Source organism: Caretta caretta, chromosome 3, assembly GCF_965140235.1.
Source record: "Caretta caretta isolate rCarCar2 chromosome 3, rCarCar1.hap1, whole genome shotgun sequence".
Lineage (NCBI taxonomy): Eukaryota > Metazoa > Chordata > Testudines > Cheloniidae > Caretta > Caretta caretta.
In genome coordinates, this window is record NC_134208.1 from 148,437,695 (window position 1) to 148,458,664 (window position 20,970).

The window sequence follows — 20,970 nt, forward strand, 5'->3', positions numbered from 1 at the left end:
AGCACGGGGCACCAATGGCTTACCTGAGCCCCTCCAGCCAGCCTCCAGGTTCAGTGATGTTTTGGCTCCCTCTGCATTTGAAGGAGGGGGGGACCCTTAAAGGAGCCATGACTTTTTTCTTCCTACTGACGAGACAAAGACAAATCTTTGAGGTTGCAAGCCAAAGATAAATAAAAGAACAATAAGACAAACAACACAATGTAACCACATGGAAGCTTTGATCTCAATTCTTATATAACATAATGATTTTGAAATACATTATAACAGAAGCATAAAATAAAGGTTTCATCTCTTCCTGTAAATTTGTGACAATTTCAAAAAATGTCTCATGACAGTAACATTACCTTCTAGTCTCAATGGAAATGAATCAAATTTCAAAATATATGAGAATCAGCCAACATAGAATAATTTTGGATAGCTCTTTGTTGTATTGCTTTTGATGGTTGTTGTCACATGTTAAATGCTGAGTATGAATAATTTTCTAACAGGAAAAAGAAATGTATTTTTCATCCTAAGAAACAAAAATAATTTCCACTTGAAGTTTCTCTCATCTCAGATCTTACCAAAGGTGAATATTTAGTGGAAGTTTAAGGTTAGATGGACTAAGTGTTTTGGAAACATGAAAGATTTGAGTGCTTTTTCCACTGTTACGTGTTGTCATATTTCTAAAATGGCTTGCTCTAAAACCGCCAAAGATATTTTATTCATTTGTCTTGAAGGAGAACACCACGGTGCCCTTTAACTATAGTTTGGTAGGTTTTGATAAGTTTTCTTGTTATTTATTGTGTTAGTAACTATGTTTTGTAGAGTTATGCACTAGGTATTTGAGAACTCTGTGAGATCATAAATTCCTTAAAACTGTGGATGATAGACTAGACTCAGGGCCGGCCTTAGGGAAAATGGCACCCTGAGCGAACTTGTATTTTGGTGCTCCTGGTCCCTGTGGGCTCCCCAGGCTCCCCACCCCTCCTTCACTCCTAACCCTGTACTGTGCCCCCTTCGGCCCTAACCCTTGTACCCCCCCCGCACCCCTAACTCTTGCCCCCTCCTCCTCTCCTAACCCCAATCACTGTGCCCCAATCTCTGCACACCCTTCACACCTAAGCCTGCACCCCCTCCTGTGCCCCAACCCTACATTGTGCCCCCTTCCTCCCAACCCTGTACTCTCCTTCTGTACCCCAACCTTTCCTTAACCCCTACACTGTGCACCCTTTGCCCCAATCCCTGTTCCCTCCTGCACCCCTAACCACTACTCTGTGCCACCTTCACCCCAACCTCTGTACTCCCCTCCTGCGCCCCTAACCCTTGCACCTCTCTTCTGCAGAGTCAATATATTTTGATTCCTTTGCTTATTGCTTTCAAATACTGCTTTAAAGTACAATGAAACTGCAAAACCCACCTTAACATAAGAGCGAGACATGTCCCCTGGTTCCAGGTCAAAGAAAGCATTGCCGAGGTCCTGTGTCCTGAAGAAGGAATTATGCCTTGTTCAGCTGCTGCTGTTTGGGAACTACGTCTTCTCCGTTTCCCCACTGTGCTTAAGCTCTGTAAAAGGCATAATTTAGTCTAAAAACTGATGTCATTCTAGTCCAGTATATTAGGCACCAGACTGAGAGTCAGGAACCTGGGTTATGTTCCTGTCATTCACATTGACTCACTATATGATTTTGTATAAATCACTTAGGACGTAATTTTCAGTAGTATTGAACTCTTTTCTTCCACTGAAGTCACTGGGAGCTGAGAGTGTTGAAAATCAGACCTTTTCACTCTCTCTGCCTCGCTTTCCACGTCTGTAAAATGTTTACTAACCATTGGGAAGTGTTTTAAGTGAAAAATGTATGAAAAGCAACTTTGTAAGTGCTAATTATCGTTTTTAATAATAAAAGTAGAGGTACGTGCATGACTTAAACATAGTAGAAGTACAAATATGGAAGCTCTTCCAACACCTAAATCTGCAAACAGCGGTCTGAAAATCAGGGGAAAGATTTTGAGGATTAAAAAATCCACCAAATTTTTTTGCCAACACATTTTTCTCTCCGAGGACTCTGGCCTTGAAGATAGAAAATGGTGCTATGACAACATCATGCAGTTGCTTTTTTCCTGTATCTATTATCAAACTGATTAATTTGACATATTATTTTATTATTTTTCATCTTTAGATTTACCAGTAGATGTTGGTCAACCTGCAGATGAAAAGAAGGAATGCTACTACAATCTAAACGATGCTAATTTCTGTGATAATGTGTTGACATCCAACATCACCAAACAAGAATGTTGCTGTACGTTGGGTGCTGGCTGGGGAGATAACTGTGAAATCTTCCCATGCCCCGTCTTTGGAACTGGTAAGAGGAGGCTTTCCATCCAGCAATAGTTTCTCAAGGGTTGTGCTTTATATTAGTATAGGTATCCTTGGCTTTCATGAGGGCTGTCCATAAAGGGCCATCTCCTGAAGCAGCTTACTCCAAACTTATCCAGGCGAAATCTCCACTCACGCAAAGGCAATAGGAAGAATTAGTCTCTGGTGTAACTCCACTGGCTTCATTGGAATTACATCAAGGATAAATATGACCCATTATTTTTCTATGGCCCACACTATTTCCAAATGATTTTTAAAGCAACAATATTTCTGATCCAGGTTTTTGCCAAATATTATTGTAATGTTACAGTTATATTTCTCCCCATAAAGTAACAAATTAAGATGAGTATTTTTTATTTTTGTCTGGCTGTCATTAGTCATAGCAACGTATTTTATGCAGCAATGTGAAACATTAGAATAGATGTATAACATGACATTAATTTTACATTCTGCTACCTACTGTATAATACAGTTAATCATGCTGTCTGCACAACATTTTTTAGCCTTTAAATGCCAATTAGAAGAGCATAACCATATGCTCTTTGGCATAAATATTGATAACAGTACTTGAAGCACAGTGTGTAAACAGTGATGGCTGATATTCAATATCCAGCTGGAATAAATCATTTAAGATTAGAACATGTGTAAATTCTTCAGAATGCATGAGATAACTTTTAAAAGAAAAGTGATTTCTTGTTCTCAGTTCTTATCTTAGCCACATCTTTGAACTGGTGAAACTGTGCCTATTGCTGTGTGTTTTGGAAAGAGCCACTATACTTAAAAATATAAAAGAGGATTTGTTTGCATTTGAGCCTATGCCATCTCCAACATAACGTAATTCATTCCCTCTGTGAGCCAGATGATGCAGTTCTTACTCAGTTCCTGCTGAGGCAAAACTTTTTGAAGACAATGGTTAAATTCCTGTTGAAGTCAATGGAAGTTTTGCCTGTGTTATGACCGCAGCATTTGGCCATAAGGTTATACCTAGGTGTATAAGATTGCCCAAAGGGAATTAATCAGAGGAAAGGTTGCCTAAGATTTCTGAGAACGTATTAGTGAACATGAAAAGTTTATCATCTGTTACAGTTCTAGAATCCTAAATAACTGCTTTTTTCTGATATGATTTTTTTGTTTATTTCTCTACCAGCTGAATTTACTGATTTGTGTCCTGAAGGAAAAGGTTTCATCCCCTCTAGTGATTCATCATATGGAGTCATTACACAGAATTACAGAGGTCAGTATCAATTAGATATGCTAACTTGTATTAAATATGAACATTTCAGAAATTCTAATAATAGATCGTTTACGTAACCAGCAATGTCAGCATATTACTTCAGTTTTTCAACATGACAGAAACAGCATCTTGAAGTAAAATGTTACTCCAAAATACTTACCTTATGGTAAACCTGTATTTAGGACATAACACTATTATAGTTTTTTCTTTATTATTCACATTTTATTCATCTTAGGTGCTGTAACACTTATAGTATTTTCCCTGTATTCATCTTACACTCTAAGAGCAGATGTTTAAAACACATAACCCCAAAGATCAGCTTTTGCTCATGTATAAGTAGCACAAACCAGTCTTTAATTTATAAATAACAAGTGTTTTTAACAGTTATGGGGAAGGTTCTGTCCTGCATTAGCACGCAGGCTACAAGGGGAATGAATGATTGATGCTTAAGTTATTCTGAAAATTGAAAATAAACTTAGCAATGCTATTTAGAACATAATGCCATATACAATAATCTGTGAAGAAATGGACATTACTGGAGAGAGCAAAATAGAATATGTGCATGAGAGAAAGAGAGTATGTAGGCAAAAATCTTGATTAACAAGGAAGAGCAAGATCAGTAAAATTCCTTTGTTGAGTTAGTGAAGTCTGGAACTACTGTTAATAATTCAGGAAAGTATATTTTCCACAATGCGTGGCATAAATGCATTGTAATTTTATTTAGTTAGAAGGAAATTTGCATAGTTGCCTTGAGTTATAAAGTAGCTACAGTATTGCTACATAAAATTACATTTGTTCATATCAGACTTGCAGTTTTACAGATCAAATATTTAATAACTCTGACGTTAGTGTACATTTATATTACATTAAAAATGCAGTATAATGTAACATACAGTATCTGAAAAGAGCAGTAGCATCACATAGTTAATATGTTTAGCTATGCCAATATCACCAATAGCTAAGTCAGAAACAAAATCCTTAAAAGTTATGCCATATAGGGCCTGATTCTGAGAGATGATGAGCATCTGCTATGTCCATTAAAATCAGTGGGAGTTACAGGTTCTTGTTGCTTCTCAGGAATAGGCCACTAATTTTTGTATCTGAATTAGTGGCGAAGGATTGCCCAGTGGCTATGGCATAGGACTGGGATTCAGTAGACCTGAATTCAAGTCTCTGCTCCAGCACAGGCCTCCTGTGTGACCTTGGGCAAGTCGATTAATTTCGCTGTGCCTTACTTCCTCATCTGTAAAATGTAGATAATAGTACTTCCCTACCTGACAGGAATATGATAAGTATAAATACATTAAAGATTGCGAGGTACTGAGATTCTATGGTAATAGAGGCCTTGACAGATTGACAGATAATATATAGATGAATCAGAAAGATTTCATAATTCTCTTTTTAAGTACCTGAAAAAGACATCATGGATCTATAGCAGATTGTACAGAACTGGGAAATCCAGTTTCCGAGTACAGTTCTTTTTGGATGGAGCAGGCACATGATATTATTTGTGTCTTTGCTATGCTTATTTATTCTTTGCAACAAAAAATTAGCACACTTGATTTGTATGTGTATAGGCATCTGAGATAAAAAGCTTCTTTGATTGGTTATGCTGCCTTGCAGTTGATGACATCTGCAACTGCTACAAATATTAAAATATGGAAATTAAAATATTTTATAACTAGATATGTTTTCCAGGAAAACTCTCACCATGTTAACAAGATTTTTGCATTGAATAAGTTTTGGCAATATCCTTATAAATGGCAGATTTATAGTGGAGACAGTGGACCTGCAAATGGACAGATTATTTTGTAAAATGCGACATTTCTCTCTTCCATTAACACATCATGTATTTATTTTGCTTTCATCTGCATGCTTCTTTTTGCAGGAGTAACCCATATATTTTTAATTTGGAATTTATTGCAAAAACAAATGTATGTTCCCCAGCTCTCCCACTTTTCCCCAAAACCACATATTCTGTTTCCATAAGAAAAGGTGGATAGTCACTCGGCTATGTGATTTTTTTTTTAATTAATCATTATAATGGGCTTGCTGCTAAACAATCAAACTTAAAAAAATATTTAATGTTTAAAATTGCTTAGTGGCTGGAAAAGTGACTGTAAAAATATTTTTATAGTCCTTTCAGCTCTTCTGGAAAAGTAAGTATTTTAATAATTCACCTTGAGAACTGTTCAGCAGATGGAAAAAATAGTTCATAGTGACATTCTTGTTACCCTGGTGTAAATCTGGAGTGACACTGTTGAAGCCAATGGATTAACGCCAGGGGAATTGAGTGCAGAATTTGGCCCAGTTTATCTGCTATACATTGTACCTTTCATTCTTCATTGGCATTTCTAACACCAGCCTGGTTTAAACGAAGTAATAGAGTAAATGTTTGGTAAACTAAAAGAAAAAGGGGCGGAAAAAGGAAGCAAATTCCAAAAGTAACAAAAAGTAAAAGCTTGGTAGAAAGTAAATAAAACTGTAGAAAAGTAAGTATGTGTTAGCATGGTTTATATTTTTCAATGAAACCTTATTAAGAGCACTAATTCATTTTAGATATTGTTGATTCTATCTGCTAAGAATATGCTTCATTGTATGTTTAAATATGGAGTATACTGTGACTATTGAGATGTCTGATACATACTTCCTACTTCTGGGAAAATATCTCTTGTTCTAAATTGTATCAAATGTCCTCAGATACAATAGTGATGAATGTCTTTATAATTGTACATAGCAACAGTAATAATTATGTCTGTGTGTGGGAAATCTTTATTGAGGTTCCCTAAACAAGTACAAAACCAACAAAATAAATCATGAGCACAGCAGAAAATAACCTCAGGATTCTAGATCATACACAGTGGAGGAAGATAGAGGGGGTGCTCAGTCTGTAAACATGTGCAGAGAGCAAAACAGCGATTATAAGGAGCACAGTCAGGATGAGTGTTTGGTCAAGCCACACAATGGTAAAAGGATGATGCAGGCAGGAAAGATGATGATCACCCACAGTGAAAATGTGATGGGCAAAGTAGGCCATGCTGGAATGAGAAATACATGATCCTAGCTAAATACAGGTAAAAACGACATGCTGCACACTTGCAGGTGGTACACAACCATCACAAACAGTTGTGCCATAGGACTGGATCCCAGGTCATCTCTATTAACGGTATTAGGACAATCCATCCAGCAAGCACCACTGCTGTTTGCGTATATCATAGAAACTCCCAACTATGGAGCGAAATCCTGGCTCCATTGAAGTCAATGTGAGTTTTGCCACTGACTTCAGTGGGGTCCGGATTACCTCCGTTGCTTCAAAATGGAGGAGACAAAACCTAACAACAGATTTACATATACATAGACAATTGTTGAACTGAGACAGTCACAGAAGAGGAAGTTCAGCCAAACAGAAGAAAGGACAAATGATATGTGGAAGGCACAGTCAGTCCTCTTGGTCTGTTCTGCTTGGACCTAAGGCCAATTACAAAGCAAAAATACAGGAGGTGCCAACTGAGTGCTGTCGATTTCACATAGCCTGGACTGTGAGGAAATGTTTTTATGCCTGTGTACTGTTCTGTGTATAGTACAGGGTACTTGGGCCATGGCTGCCTCTGCCCTGTTTAGTAAGTTTATTGTCACCTCTTTCTCCTGCTCTAACCAGTGGGTTTTATCTCTTTGTCAGAACTGTCTTTATGTTGTTGTTTGCTGTCTTAGTAAACTTTTTCTTCCTTAGCCTCAGTCTGCATCAAAGTATATAGGATGCATCAGGGCTACACCACTTCAGTATACTGGATTTAACAGGAGCTGTCCTTACTTTGGATCTATAAGATTGTTTTGTGTGACTCTGGGAATTAGCCTTGTTCACAGTCCAGCATGTGGACATCTACAACATTGCTGCAGTTTGTGCCTCCCACTAATTTGAATTGGCAATATAAATCTAAAATCTTCTTTAGTAGCTTACCAGTTTGGGCACCCTTGCTCACATGGAGTAGTCCCTTCCTTTTGAAGTAGCTACCCACAGAGTAAAGGACTGCTCAGCATGAGTAAGGGTGACAGAATTGGGCTGTATGGAAATACAATAGTATTTTATCTTAGTATCCACTTTGTCACCTTACAATCTGCCCTGAGTAAGATATAGTGCATAGCTGCAGCAACCCAGAATCAGACCAGAGAATAAATTGTGTCTCAAAGTCACAATTCCTTCCCTGCTTCCCCCTTGCTCTGGGAAGGGACTAAGTTACTGCACCCTTTTTTGTGGAGTGACTGATTTCCCCCATGCATCCAGCTAAGTTACTCGGGCCACCAAATAAGGAGGCAGAACCAAGGCTCCCCCAGATCTCCACACCACACTCAACCCAGTCCCAAATCATTTGCTCGCAGTGGCAAGTAGCCCTGGCTATGCTCCCAACAGCCAGAGTCACAGTCTGAACAGGGGAGTAAGTGGGGCTTGCTCTATAGTCCCCTACATGACTGAGTAAGGGCTGTAACTGTAGTTTTCTCTACAGATGCAGATGAATGCCTGCTCTTCGGACAAGAAATCTGTAAAAATGGCTTCTGTCTGAACACACAGCCAGGTTATGAGTGTTACTGTAAACAAGGCACATACTATGATCCTGTTAAACTCCAGTGCTTTGGTAAGTTCTTTAATGCCTCACTGTACATTATAATGGTATGCAGATGGGCATGATAAGCAGAGTTATGCAGTAAAAATGCAAGGCTGAAATGTGGTATTTATCTAGAGCTCATAGTAAGGGAAGCACAGAGCTTCCTTTACTCCTGTAGCATCTTTTTAAGGAGTGCAGCATGCTCCCCCTTCCTCCTGCATGGCTGGCCAGCTCTCCTGAAGGACATATGGTGGAGGAAGGTAGAACCAGGACTCTGCCTACTCCCTTCCTTCTTCTCAGCAAATTGCTCCCAGGGGCTTGCATGTCAGCAGCAGCCCCTGTGCTCCCCAGAGAACAGGAGCTACTAATCAGAGTGGCCTTTGTGTGCAATGCACAAGGTGAGAGGAACCTACTCCCTCTCTTGCCACACACTGCTGCTTCAATCTACGAGATACAATCTAGCTTTCTGTTCTTTGTACACAAATCAGGCACTGAAGGCCTGTATGCTTTATCCCACTTTAACTTTGGTAAGTGTGCAGTTTTTAACACAATAAATTGAATTAACACTATGATTTTTATTAAGTACAGATTTCTCCACAAAGAGTTAATATGCAATATGGAATTACAGTTCAGGTCACTGATGTAACATAAGCACGTTCCTTTTAGTCTGCAGAACCTCTTACTCCTTTATGCTTGCCATTTGATTGAAACTTATTCATAAGTGTGACCCTGACTTTTGCTGCTTCAGCGGAAAACCATATAGACTATGCAGAATAACATAATGAAAGGAAGTAATTTTTGAAACCACAATAAGAGAGCCTTTCACCTGGGGTTTCTAAGACTATCTTCTACAAAGATATTTTCTTTTCTGATTTAATGTCATTTAAGAAAAACAGCCTGCTGTTTCCATAGGGCTGAATACTTGCTTTTCCTCTCTAAGCCAAGCTTACGAGGAGTAGAGCTGTGGTGGCCAAAAAGGAAGATCCTTTTCTCTCCGCAGAAGTACAGAGGGACCTTGGGCAGGGTGCTCATCAATGGTCCTTACTGCTACCGAATAAAAGAGCAGCATGCAGGCATTCTCTGCGGAATCTGCTGTGGATGCAGCTGGCATAACTATGGCACGCCCACCTGGGCCTGTGAAACACTGCAATGTGTTAATCAAGAGGCTGCTCAATTCTTGAGTGCAATAGGTCAGCATCCTGCCTCTCTCCTGTGCCGGTGCTCTGAGTAGGGTAAAGATGCTACCTGACTCCTATTCCTCCACTTGGGCATAGGTGCAGGCAGAATTTTTCCCTCTGTAAAATTGTATTTGGACTAATTCAGAGGTGGCACTTGGGGAAATCTGTTCTTAATTTAAGAATTTGTAGGCATTAATTTACACAATGCAACTTCTTTGATGTTGACTTTTTTTGGTGCATTTCTTCCCTTTTAAAGATACAGATGAATGTCAGGACCCAAACAGCTGTGTGGATGGCCAGTGCATTAACACTGAAGGATCTTACAACTGTTTCTGTACCCATCCAATGGTTCTGGATGCCACAGAAAAGCAGTGTATCAGACCAGCAGATTCAAATGGTATGCTCCATTATATGCATTATACTGTTCCTGTACAGGATGAACAACGGACACTGTTGACCATGAGGTGTTGTAGATATGGCTGCAGATCCTACCAATGTAGGTCACTATTGGGTGGCTCTGCTCCATTCTGAGGAAATCTCAGGTGGTAGTCTTGCGCAGTTTTTTATCTATGCTGAGGACATGTTCATGTAATTCCACAGGGTTTCATCGTGTCCCCCAGTGTGTATATGGGACCATTGGGACTGTTAATGAGTAAGCTTGGTTTGAGGTATTTTCAATATGCTGATGACACCCAGCACTGGATCTCTATCTGTTCCAACCTTGAAGGTGAAGTGACCCAACCTGCCCAGCATCTCACTGAAATTGGGACTTGGGTGAGGGATAGCTGGCTAAGACTCACTCCAGACAAAACAGAGATTGTGTTTTTATAATAGAGGAAAGATATAGGAGTAAATAGTGGGAATTATATCTGTGCCTCTGATTACTCAATGGGATATGTCCCTCATTTGTCTCTCAGCTTTGTAACTGTAGGAAGTTTGTTTAGGGTACACTCCGTTCATTTTTTCAAGCTTTTCTCCACAACCAAGAGGGTTAGAATCTTACTACTTTTTTAATGAAAGCTGAGAATCTCACGCAAATTCTTAATTCCAGCAGCAGGGATTTTAAGAAAAACACCAAATATTCTAAGACTCATGATAAAATCGAAAGAGTTAGCAACGCTAACTATGTAATTCTGCATCATACACATTTTTAGAAATGTTAAAACATTTGATTAATAGTGGTGTGTCTAGCAATGAATTCAAGCCTCTGTTCTATGCAGCCAATGAAGAATTTAACCATCTAAGAGGTTTCCATAATAGGGGGTACTAGTGCAGATTGATTGAACATTTTATTTTATGTGGATCATATAATAAATCTCTATAAATCCTTACCTAAAACTCAACCAGACAGTGGTGTTTTAACTAAACAAACTATGGACAAGATTATGCTGGGCCCCTGCATGGATGTGCCAGGAGGGGAGAGGGCCAAGAGTCTCCAGACAATGCAAGCACTAGGGCTAGCAGAACAACAATCTTTGTACTTGGGAAGTTCATAGTGCTCCTGTTTTTTAACTGTTGGCATTATCCTCTCTAAAGTAGAGAGGGAGGAAAAAGGGCAACAGTACAGCCACTAGCATGCAGAGTTCATTGTGTATAGATGGATGGTATTTGCACCTTTCTTCCCACTCTCCTTTCAGCTCTCTGGAGCTCAGGGAGGCAATGTGCAGTGTCTTAAAGGCACAGTGAAACTCTAATTCTATCATTTGAAGCCTCTGGCTACATGTGCTGTAAAAGATGGATCTAAACTCAGGTAGTCTTCATGCTTTCAGAATACCACATTTTCCTTGTGAGTTGGGGTTCAATCCTATGATTTTACATGTAGTGTGTGTAGTTGAAGTTGTATTGTTACACCATGTAACAAATGCGGTTACTACAACTCACCAGAGGATGACAATTCCTTTTCGTGACAACTTTTGTGGTTTCAGTATTTGTTTTCATTCTGCATTGGAACAAAACAGAACCATTCAAATATTTTCACAAAAGGAAAATGTCAGTTTTCTGAGCCAAAAAGGCAGCTTTTCTATTTGGGTTTATTTCTGGGTAGGTGTGGTCAACAGTGGTCAGAGAGCCCTGGAACTCAGAAACCTTCCTGTCAAAAACCTAATTGAAACCAATGTGTCCCTACAAAACATTTCAGCATTGACAAAACAGCATATTTTGACAAAAATATTGTGTCAAAAATATTCCACCCATCTCTAGCGGACAAACTTCTTAAACTGTCTTACTGATACAATCTTTACCCAGTGTAAGGAAATCCAAGTTAATGTATTTTAGGGTTCACTCCTTGGATGGGATTTCCAAAGCACTTAGCGTTGACCTAACTCAGCTCCCACAGAAGTTAGTGGAAGTTCCATTGATTCCAATAGGAGTAGAATTAAGTCAATGCTGAGCACTTTGGAAAAATCGCACTCCTTGGCAAAGAATTTCAGAAGTGACTAGAAACTCAGTGTGTCCCACTCTTGGGTGCCTAGCTTAAGAATCTTTAAAGAAGCCTGTTTTTCTGAGAGTAGGTGCTCAACAGTTTCTGAATACCAGGACCCTTTCAGATTTCTCAAGTTCGACAGTCAACATTTGAGCCACTCCAAATCACTAGTCATAATCACGTAGTCATAATTTCTAAGTTAAACATTTGAATTCATTAGTAAACCCATCCAGCTTTGGTTTCATGTAAAGCAATAATGTTAGATTATTCTTGTAACCTTCATTTAGATAACACTGTATTTTACTAATGTCTTTGAAATAGTAAGAGCATTGTGGTACTGATGTAATACTGACTTCTCCTTCAGAACAAACTGAAGAAACTGAAGTCTACCAGGATCTTTGCTGGCAACATCTGAGTGAGGATTTTGTTTGTAGCCGGCCTCTGGTTGGAAAGCAGACTACATACACTGAGTGCTGCTGCTTATATGGTGAGGCCTGGGGCATGCAGTGTGCACTCTGTCCCATGAAGGACTCAGGTAAGGAAATGTACATTTCAGTTCCTAAGATGATTTTTAGAGCCAGTAGTCATTTTAATCTCTTTCCCTGTATTCTCAATACCTGAATTAATAGCATAAAAAAGAAACTGGCTGTCCATAAACCAATGCTGCTAAATGGAAATAACTAAAGTCCAGATTTTCAAAAATGACCTCTAATTTTTGCTGCCTCAGTTTTAAAAACACTGGGGCTTGACTTTCAGAAGTGTTGAGTGTGATGGGTTCAGTCACAGAGAACCCCTTGGGACTGTCACCTGATGCGCTGAGATTACCTCTGAGCCTCCCCGCCAGCTTGGGACTCCAGAACCCTGCCTTGTTGAGCCAGACACGCTAGCCGGCTGCAACACAGACCCAGGTCTGGTCCACACCCCCAAAGCTGCAGACTTTAACCAAAAACTGCTCAGCAGGTCACTTCTCTCCAGCACCCAGACACCCAGCTCCCTGTGGGATCCAAACCCCAAATAAATCCGTTTTACTCTGTATAAAGCTTATACAGGGTAAATTCAGAAATTGTCCGCCCTATATAATGCTGATAGAGAGATATGCACAGGTGTTTGCTCCCCCAGGTATTAATCACTTACTCTGGGTTAATTAAGAAACAAAAGTGATTTTATTAAGTATAAAAAGTAGGATTTAAGTGGTTTCAAGTAATAACGGACAGAACAAAGTAAGTTACCAAGCAAAATAAAACAAAACACGCAAGTCTAAGCCTAATACATTAAGAAACTGAATCCAGGTAAATCTCACCCTCAGAGATGTTCCAATAAACTTCTTTCACAGATTAGACTCCTTTCTAGTCTGGGCCAATCCTTTCCCTGGTATAGTTCTTGTTAGTACAAGCTCAGCTGGTAACTAGGGGTTTTCTCATGACTGCAGTCCCCTTTGTTCTGTTCCACCCTCTTTTATAGTTTTGGCACAAGGTGGGAATCCTTTGTCTCTCTGGGTCCCCACCCCTCCTTCTAAATGGAAAAGGACCAGGTTTAAGATGGATTCCAGTACGAGGTGACATGGTCTTATGTCCCGTGAGGCCCCAAGCCTTGATTCTTTCCTTCTTTCCATCCTGACTCACAGGAAGACTTACAAGTAAACAGAGCCATTTACAACCAATTGTTCTAGATAATGGGAGCCATCAAGATTCTAAACCACCATTAACGGCCCACACTATGCATAATTACAACAGGACCTCAGAGTTAACTTCATATTTCTAGTTTTAGATACAAGAATGATACGTACATACAAATAGGATGAACACACTCAGTAGATTATAAGCTTTGTATTGATACCTTCTAAGAGACCTTTTGCATAAAGCATATTCCAGTTACATTATATTCACATTCCAAGCATATTTTTCATAGAGCATATGGAGTGCAACGTCACATTGAGCATCAACCTTTCTCATTCATTTCAATTGTAATTGTGGGTGATTAGCACCTCTAAAACTCAGGCTTTACATTTTTTTTATTGGCATTCTGAAAATTAGAGCCATTTCAGAAAATGTAGGCCTGATACATTTTGCCCATTAATATTATAGAGCAAAATTCAGAGTAGGTTTATTTTCTTGTTATATGCTAACATATAGTTAATATTTAGAAAGAAATATGCTGCTTCTTATTGTGGTCTGGGGTAATATTAAGGTTTAATAGACTAGAGGGGAAGTTATGTTCATACAATGCTGCCTATTGAAAAAGTACCAGAGTAAGAAATTGTTTTTCATCTGTTAACTTGGCAAGTTTCCTCTATAGCCCTGCTGGACTGCTTTGCTTTTCAGTGAATGATTTTTGTGAAAGAAGAGTTTGTCATTCCACAGAGTTACTTTTATTTTATAGTTTTAAAATTTCTGTCCCTCTATGGCAGATGATGTAGCCTGTTCTCTCTCTCTCTCTTCGCACACACATATATGAATGTTACCTTCTACATAAATATTATGGATTTTAATAACTCATTTTTGCATATATACAGATGGAGCAATTATATCTTATACTAGACTGCCTTCAAAGGGACATACTGACATAATAATGAAGTGTTACTAAAGGTATTGTGTAGAATAATTAGACCTACAGAAGAATGAGTCTTGGTCATTTAAGATAGATAAGGAAGCCTGCTAGCGGAGAAAGAAATGGGGTATTGCTATTGATTAGGGAAATGCATCCTCCCAGGGAATATTGCCTAATACTACTGACATTTTTGGAGCGTTAGCTAGCTGACATAGATAGTGGAAAATGAATGTGTTTGTCTTATTATTTCAAAAAAATATTGTTTTGTGTAAGGACACAAAATTCTTTTTATCAATATGACTGGAAGCTAAACGGGTATGGGGAGAAGTCTCTCTGGTTATAAACAGACCTCTTTTTGGGACTTGTGGCCTGAACACAGATCTGTTAGAGCAGCAGAGTTTTAAGCTGTGAGAGAAGAGATGCTATTTTATTCGATGAAAATGAGGTGATAAGTAATAGCCGATATGGATTTGTCAATAACAAATCACACCAAACCAACCTAATTTCTTTCTTCGACAGAGCAACTGGCTTAGTGGATAAGGGGGACATAATAGATGTGAGTTAAGTAAGGCTGGACTTAAGTACGGTTGTGGACACTTTCCCATATGACATTCTCATAAGCAAACAAGGGAAATATGGTCTAAATAAAATTACTCTAACGTGGTTGTACAACTGGTTGAAAGACTGTACTCAAAGTGTAGTTATCAATGGTTTTCTGTCAAACTGGCAGGACATATTGAGTCTGCGCCCATAGGTGTCTGTCCTGGGTCTGGTACTTTACAATATTTTTATTCATGACTTGGATAATAGAGTGGAAAGTGTGCTTATAAAATTTGCATCTGACTCTGAGCAGGGAGGGGTTGCAAGCACTTTGGAAGACAGTATAGGAATTCAAAATGTTTTAGATAAATTGGAGAATTGGTCTGAAGTCAATAAAATGAAATTCAATAAAGACAATAAAGTGCAAAGTGCTGCATTTAGGAAGGGAAAGTCAAATTCACAAATACAAAATGGGGAATAACTGGCTAGGCAGTAGTACTGCTGAAAAGGATCTGGGGGGAATAGTGGATCACAAATTGAATATGAGTCAACAGTTTGATGCTGGTGGAAAAAGGCAAAAATCATTCTGGGATATGGTAATAGGAGTATTGTATGTAAGACATGGTAAGTATTTGTTCCTCTCTACTCGACACTGGTGAGTCCTCAGCTGGAGTATTGAATTCAGTTTTGGGCACCACATTTTAAGAAAGGTGTAAATAAATTTGAGAGAGTCCAGTGGAGAGCAACAAAAATAGTAAGAGGGTTAGAAAATTTGACCTATTAGGAAAGGTGAACTGGACATGTTTAATCCAGAGAAGAGAAGGCTGAGGGAGAACACAGTCTTCAAATATGTAAAGAGGACAGTAATCACTTGTTCTCCATGTTTACAGAAGGTAAGACAAGAAGTAGTTTGCTTAGTTTGCAGCAGGGGCGATTTAGGTTAGATATTAGGAAAAACTTTCTAACTGTTACCCAAGGAAGTTGTGGAATTCCCATCACTGGAGGCTTTTAAGAATAGGTTAGACAAACACCTGTCAGGGATGGTTTAGATATACTTGGTTCTGCCTCAGCATGTGGGGGATGCACAAGAGGTCCCTTCCAGCCCTACATGTCTATGATGCTATGATTTTATGCCATGCCATATATAAGTAATATTTCAGTATTTTGTAATTTAGGCCTGGTGCACACACAGTTTTTGTACTAGTATAACTGTGTCGGCTGGTGGGAGAGGTGGTAATTTTTTACCAGCATAGTTATATCAGTCCAATCTCTAATGTGGACACAGTTTTATACCAGTATAAAGGTGCCTTTTACTGGTTTAGTTTATTCCCCTTCCTGTATAAGCAATCCCTGTATAAGCACTTTTTTACTGATATATAAAGTAACTTCTTCCACTGTGTGGGAGTTGTATCATTTTAACCATACCGTTATAGTTAAAGTGATTCAGTTTTTGTGTGTAGACAAGATCTTAGTGTTCTAAAGTATTAGCCTAGGTGTGTTTGTTTCTACTTATGTTTTATTTTTTATAATTTACTCACAATGGCCTTGAACCAGCAAAGCTTTTAAGCACATGCATAACTCCGCTTGTTCTAGTAGTTACCCATGTGTTTATATGCTTTGGAAGATCAGGACCTATTTCTGTAAGGCTAAAAATAAAATATGATTTTTGAATTGACTGGCTGGGGTAATTGTTGGCTGCTGCCCCCGAATAGAGCATGAAGTACATTGGCTTCCCAGACAATAGTAAAAAAGGAGTAGGGGGATTGTTTCAGAAAGGAAATTGCAACCTTCTCCATGCCTTGTAAGCCAAGCAATGTCACAGAAAGGCTCCTGCGGACAATTCTGGGCATTGGAAGAGATGGTGACTCAGGGTAAGAGGTGCTTTTACACTTGCCCTTAAAAGCATGACATTCAGCCAGTGATCGATTACTAAACTTACTATGTATCAAATTAATGCTTAACAGAACTGTGTGTTTAGTATAGTTAAAATAAGACTGGTAAGCATACTGTAGAGAAGAGTCCAGCACTGTCTGAGGGCCAGATGAAATGATCTAATAGGCCTTTCAGTCTCTAATTTCTGCAATTCTGTGATAAATAACTGAAAAGTATCAACTTCCAATCTAGCAGAAAAGTAACTAGAAGCCTGGTCTGCAGAGTTTGATTGCAAATCCATACAAAGAATCCTGGTTCAGGAGCAACCAGGGATTGGATCTTTCATCAGGAAAGTGGTTGAGCTCATTTCTGAAGTGACACAGAGGAGGGTTAGCCAAGTGAGGCCCTAATGCAGCAAACCCTCTTCATGTGATTACATTTCAGCATGTATGTAGTCCCATAAAAATTATGCACATGTGAAGGTGCTTGAGGATCTGGGCCTTTGTGCAGTTGGACAGTATTTCTGGGGGCTACAGAAATACGCTAAAAGGATAGCTAAACCATCAGCCAAGAGAGAATCAGAATAAAAAGTGTAGAAATGGCAGCTCTAAATTAAGTGGCAGAATAAATCCAAGGTTCCCCTTTGCACCAGTCCTGTCTGGGGAGGGTTGGAGCCCCTGAGTGTAGCCCTTTAATTGGGGATTGTATTACCACCCCTGTCACTTGAATGCCCCCCTCGTGGCCGGGGTGCCGCTATAGTGCCTTATCCTTGTTTTCCCTTTCTTCAGGGCTCCTTAAACAAAACTTCACACAGTCTTGCTCAATCACAGCCCTTCTTTGGGGTCTGGGTTTTTTATTAAATTAACAAAGTTCCCAAAAACAAACACAAAAGAAATCATCCACCCAGCCCTTCTCTTCCCTAAAGAACTGTCACTTCCTCAGGGATCACTGCAGGAGACTCTCTTTCCCTACAGCTTTACTCTGTAGTTCCCTCGCAGTAGGAAATACTCTCCCCTGTAGCTTCCTGCTGCCTTTAATATTTGAACCACCTGATTCCTCTCAGGTGGGGCTCATCTTGTAATCATCGCTAGCTTAGCCCCAGGTTCTCCAGCCCATGGGCAAGCCACCCTCTTACAGGGCTGATCCATGGAAGAAGAGAACCAGCAAAACAAGCTGTGGGGGTGTGTGTGTGTATGTATGTATGTATGTGTATATATATACACACACACTCTGCTTGTTTTGCTGGTTTTCCACACACATTTATAAAGTAAAATGATCATTAAAGATAGATAATGAAGGGAGAAGTAATGTTTAATTATCTTTTTATAGGTCAAATTTTCGAATTCAATTTATGTTTAAAATAGAAAATAGGAATGAATAATTATTCATGCCATTTGGAAGCATGTTTTGTTGATTCCAGTGAGAACCTTTGAATGCTCTTTGGCTTACATGGAATAATTGTTGTTGGTTTCCCCTTTAATATGTAGATACTATCTGCTTTTTATAAATAATCAAGCAGCAATCTAGTTATTACCAGCAACTAATAGAACACAATGTACAGTGTGCGTGCTAAATAAAAGCATATAACATTAAGATTCAGTATCTGCCTGCAGGTGACCCACAAAGAAAGGCTGTGCCTCTCTTTTAAATGCATTTTTAAAATATTTTAAAATACTAAATTCTTTTTAAATGGTTGGGCTCAATAGTTTACTCAGTTACATGGGGGGCAGCTCCTATGGACTTTCCTGGAGGTTGAATCTTCATAACGGAGGGCAGAAATTAGGCCCATTATGTCAATAGGAACAGATGGGCCATCAGCATGGTGCAGTAAAGTATATAATTAAATGTAAACTATCAGGCAAACTATTATGATTTCACCAAAAATAACGATCTGATTGACCAGTTATTGTGGCAAAAGATTTCTGATATACAGTGAAACCTGGGAAGCAAGATATAACATACTGGCTTTGTATATAATGTGTGTTTCTCCTTGCTGACATTGCCTCCACAGTTACCTTCTAGGAATCACATTGCTGCCAAATTTTTTGGAGTAGTCGTGATGGTTGGTAGGGACCTGTGTATGTCACTGAAGCCTTAACTTTATAAAAAAAGGTTGCCCCCACAAAAGTTCCCACTTCCTCTCTCTCTCTGCCAAATATTGTTGTCTAGGAAACTTCCTTTCCTTCTATGTTGTTTTGGGTTTTTGTAATAGAAAAGAAAAAGTAGTGTGACTACTGTGTGTGAAAAAATGTCAAATGAGGGATTATCCTTTAATGAACTTCCACAATGATCTCTAAAAGCTGCAAATGAAGATTTAGACTTCATTTCATGTTTTTAAAGACCTTCTTTGCTAAGCTCCATCAGCCTGGCTCTCAAAAGCTTTCTTCCTCTTATCAAGAAATAGCCAGTGCAGGTTCTCACACACAGTATAGTTGCCACATACTACTTGAACAGACAGAGAAGAGTTCTGTTTGGACTGCCTCTCCGCTGGCAGGAGTGAGAGACTTTCTGGCAGACCATCTCGTTCAGAAAGAAGCAGACCAACTCAAATAGTCATTTAAACCATCAGGGGTGAATCATATATTTATGGGTCAGCCAGGCAGACTGGAACTGGTTTTCTACAAGTCAGAACAGGAGTTGGCTGAGGTACTGCTCAAGAGCACTTCAGAGCCCAGGTATCTTTATTTTGTACAAGACAAATACTTCTATATGCCTTTCTTCCAAGTCCTCTTAGAATATCATAGAAGGGACCTCAGGAGGTCATCTAGTCCAATGCCCTGCTCAAAGCAGGACCAATCCCCAATTTTTGCCCCCAATCCCTAAATGGCCCCCCTCAAGGATTGAGCTCACAACCCTGGGTTTAGCAGGTCAATGCTCAAACCACTGAGCTATCCCTCCCCCCTCTTATCTATTACTGTTGATGTCTCTACACAAGAAGCCATGAGTTAATTTATCAGTCATCAGGGATGACTCTTTTCATTCCATTGAAAACTAATTCTTTCCAATTGAACGTGTTAAGTGAATACAGTTCACTTATGTGAATTTTAATAAGCACTGAAGGAACGGGTAGGATATTTGTATTCATTTGAAACCATGAGCCATGTTTTGATCCCAAATGGAACTGTTTTTTGGCACTATTATATTTTTCCTTGTGGAGCAAAGAATGTGAAAATAAGAGCCTTGTTTTTATCATGTAAGAACAATTATAGATAGAAACCCAAACCTTGGGAGCAGTTCACCACTTCAGGAATGTTTACCAAGGAAAACTTAGAGCTGAGTGAACTGAATGAATGAATCATTTGACGTTTTCAGTCTACGACACTTAAAAGTGATATCATTGGCTCAGGAGAGAGCTTTCACACTTCTGGGCCAGACGGTCATAGGTTCAAGTCCTGACTGGGGGCCCTAGAGTTGCTCCTTTGTCAAATACCTTATACCTTGTGTTCGACGATTTACTACTGTAGCAGTATGCATATTTCTGTTGTTGGGGCACCCTGAAGATTTGTAACATACGTTAAGGAGGATCTGAGGGTGGGGGAAGCATTATCACCAGAACATTTTCATGATAAAATTGGTAGATCACAGAATGATCATTCAGTGACCTGCAGTTTCTTTTTTCCTTATATCATTCTTGTATCTGAGATTATAGATGACAGACATAAGAGAAAATATTGGGCTGTCTGAACAGAGTTGCAGCCATTTGTCCGACAGTTTTAAAAATGGTTATAAAGGGAACTCCTGTCTTAAAAAATAACCAGTAATTTTTGTGTCCTGGCTTTCCTTGGACTATTTTGGCTGCTTGAATTTTTCATGGTTAGATTTAAACCTGCCCTGTCTCAACACCATCCAACATAAAAACATCTGACGAAGACAGGAAACTTATATCACAGTTAATGCATGTAAATGAGAAAGGTAGAAACCGTGATATGATCAGCTGTAGACCAGTGATGAAAATCATTCATTGGAACCCTCCTGTTTCTGAAAATGATGAATGGGGATTCTGCTATTTTCCTGCTGTAAGTTAAAATGATTCCCATAGACCCCCTCAAAGTAAAATAATGGTTTTATGCCAGCTGAGACTGAGCCTCTGGAGTTTGGGGGAAAATGGGTAGAATCTATTCAAGTGTTGCTGTTTGGCAGTAAACTTGATAACTGGGCAGTTGGAAGTGTACAACTGACAATATATTTACAGAAACAAGTTTCATTATCCTGATCAAAAC

General features: G+C 39.1%; 1 protein-coding gene across 8 annotated transcripts in view; it reads left to right on the forward strand.

The window, feature by feature from the left end:
• Positions 1-20,970, forward strand: part of LTBP1 (latent transforming growth factor beta binding protein 1) — a 379,724-nt gene that overhangs the window by 323,469 nt on the left and 35,285 nt on the right. For all 8 annotated transcript variants that reach the window (XM_048843595.2, XM_075127005.1, XM_048843599.2 and 5 more), the window contains 5 exons: positions 2,160-2,342; positions 3,504-3,590; positions 8,093-8,221; positions 9,626-9,766; positions 12,156-12,326. In XM_048843595.2, coding sequence (XP_048699552.1) covers positions 2,160-2,342; positions 3,504-3,590; positions 8,093-8,221; positions 9,626-9,766; positions 12,156-12,326 — 711 coding nt within the window. The remainder of the gene's footprint in view (positions 1-2,159; positions 2,343-3,503; positions 3,591-8,092; positions 8,222-9,625; positions 9,767-12,155; positions 12,327-20,970) is intronic.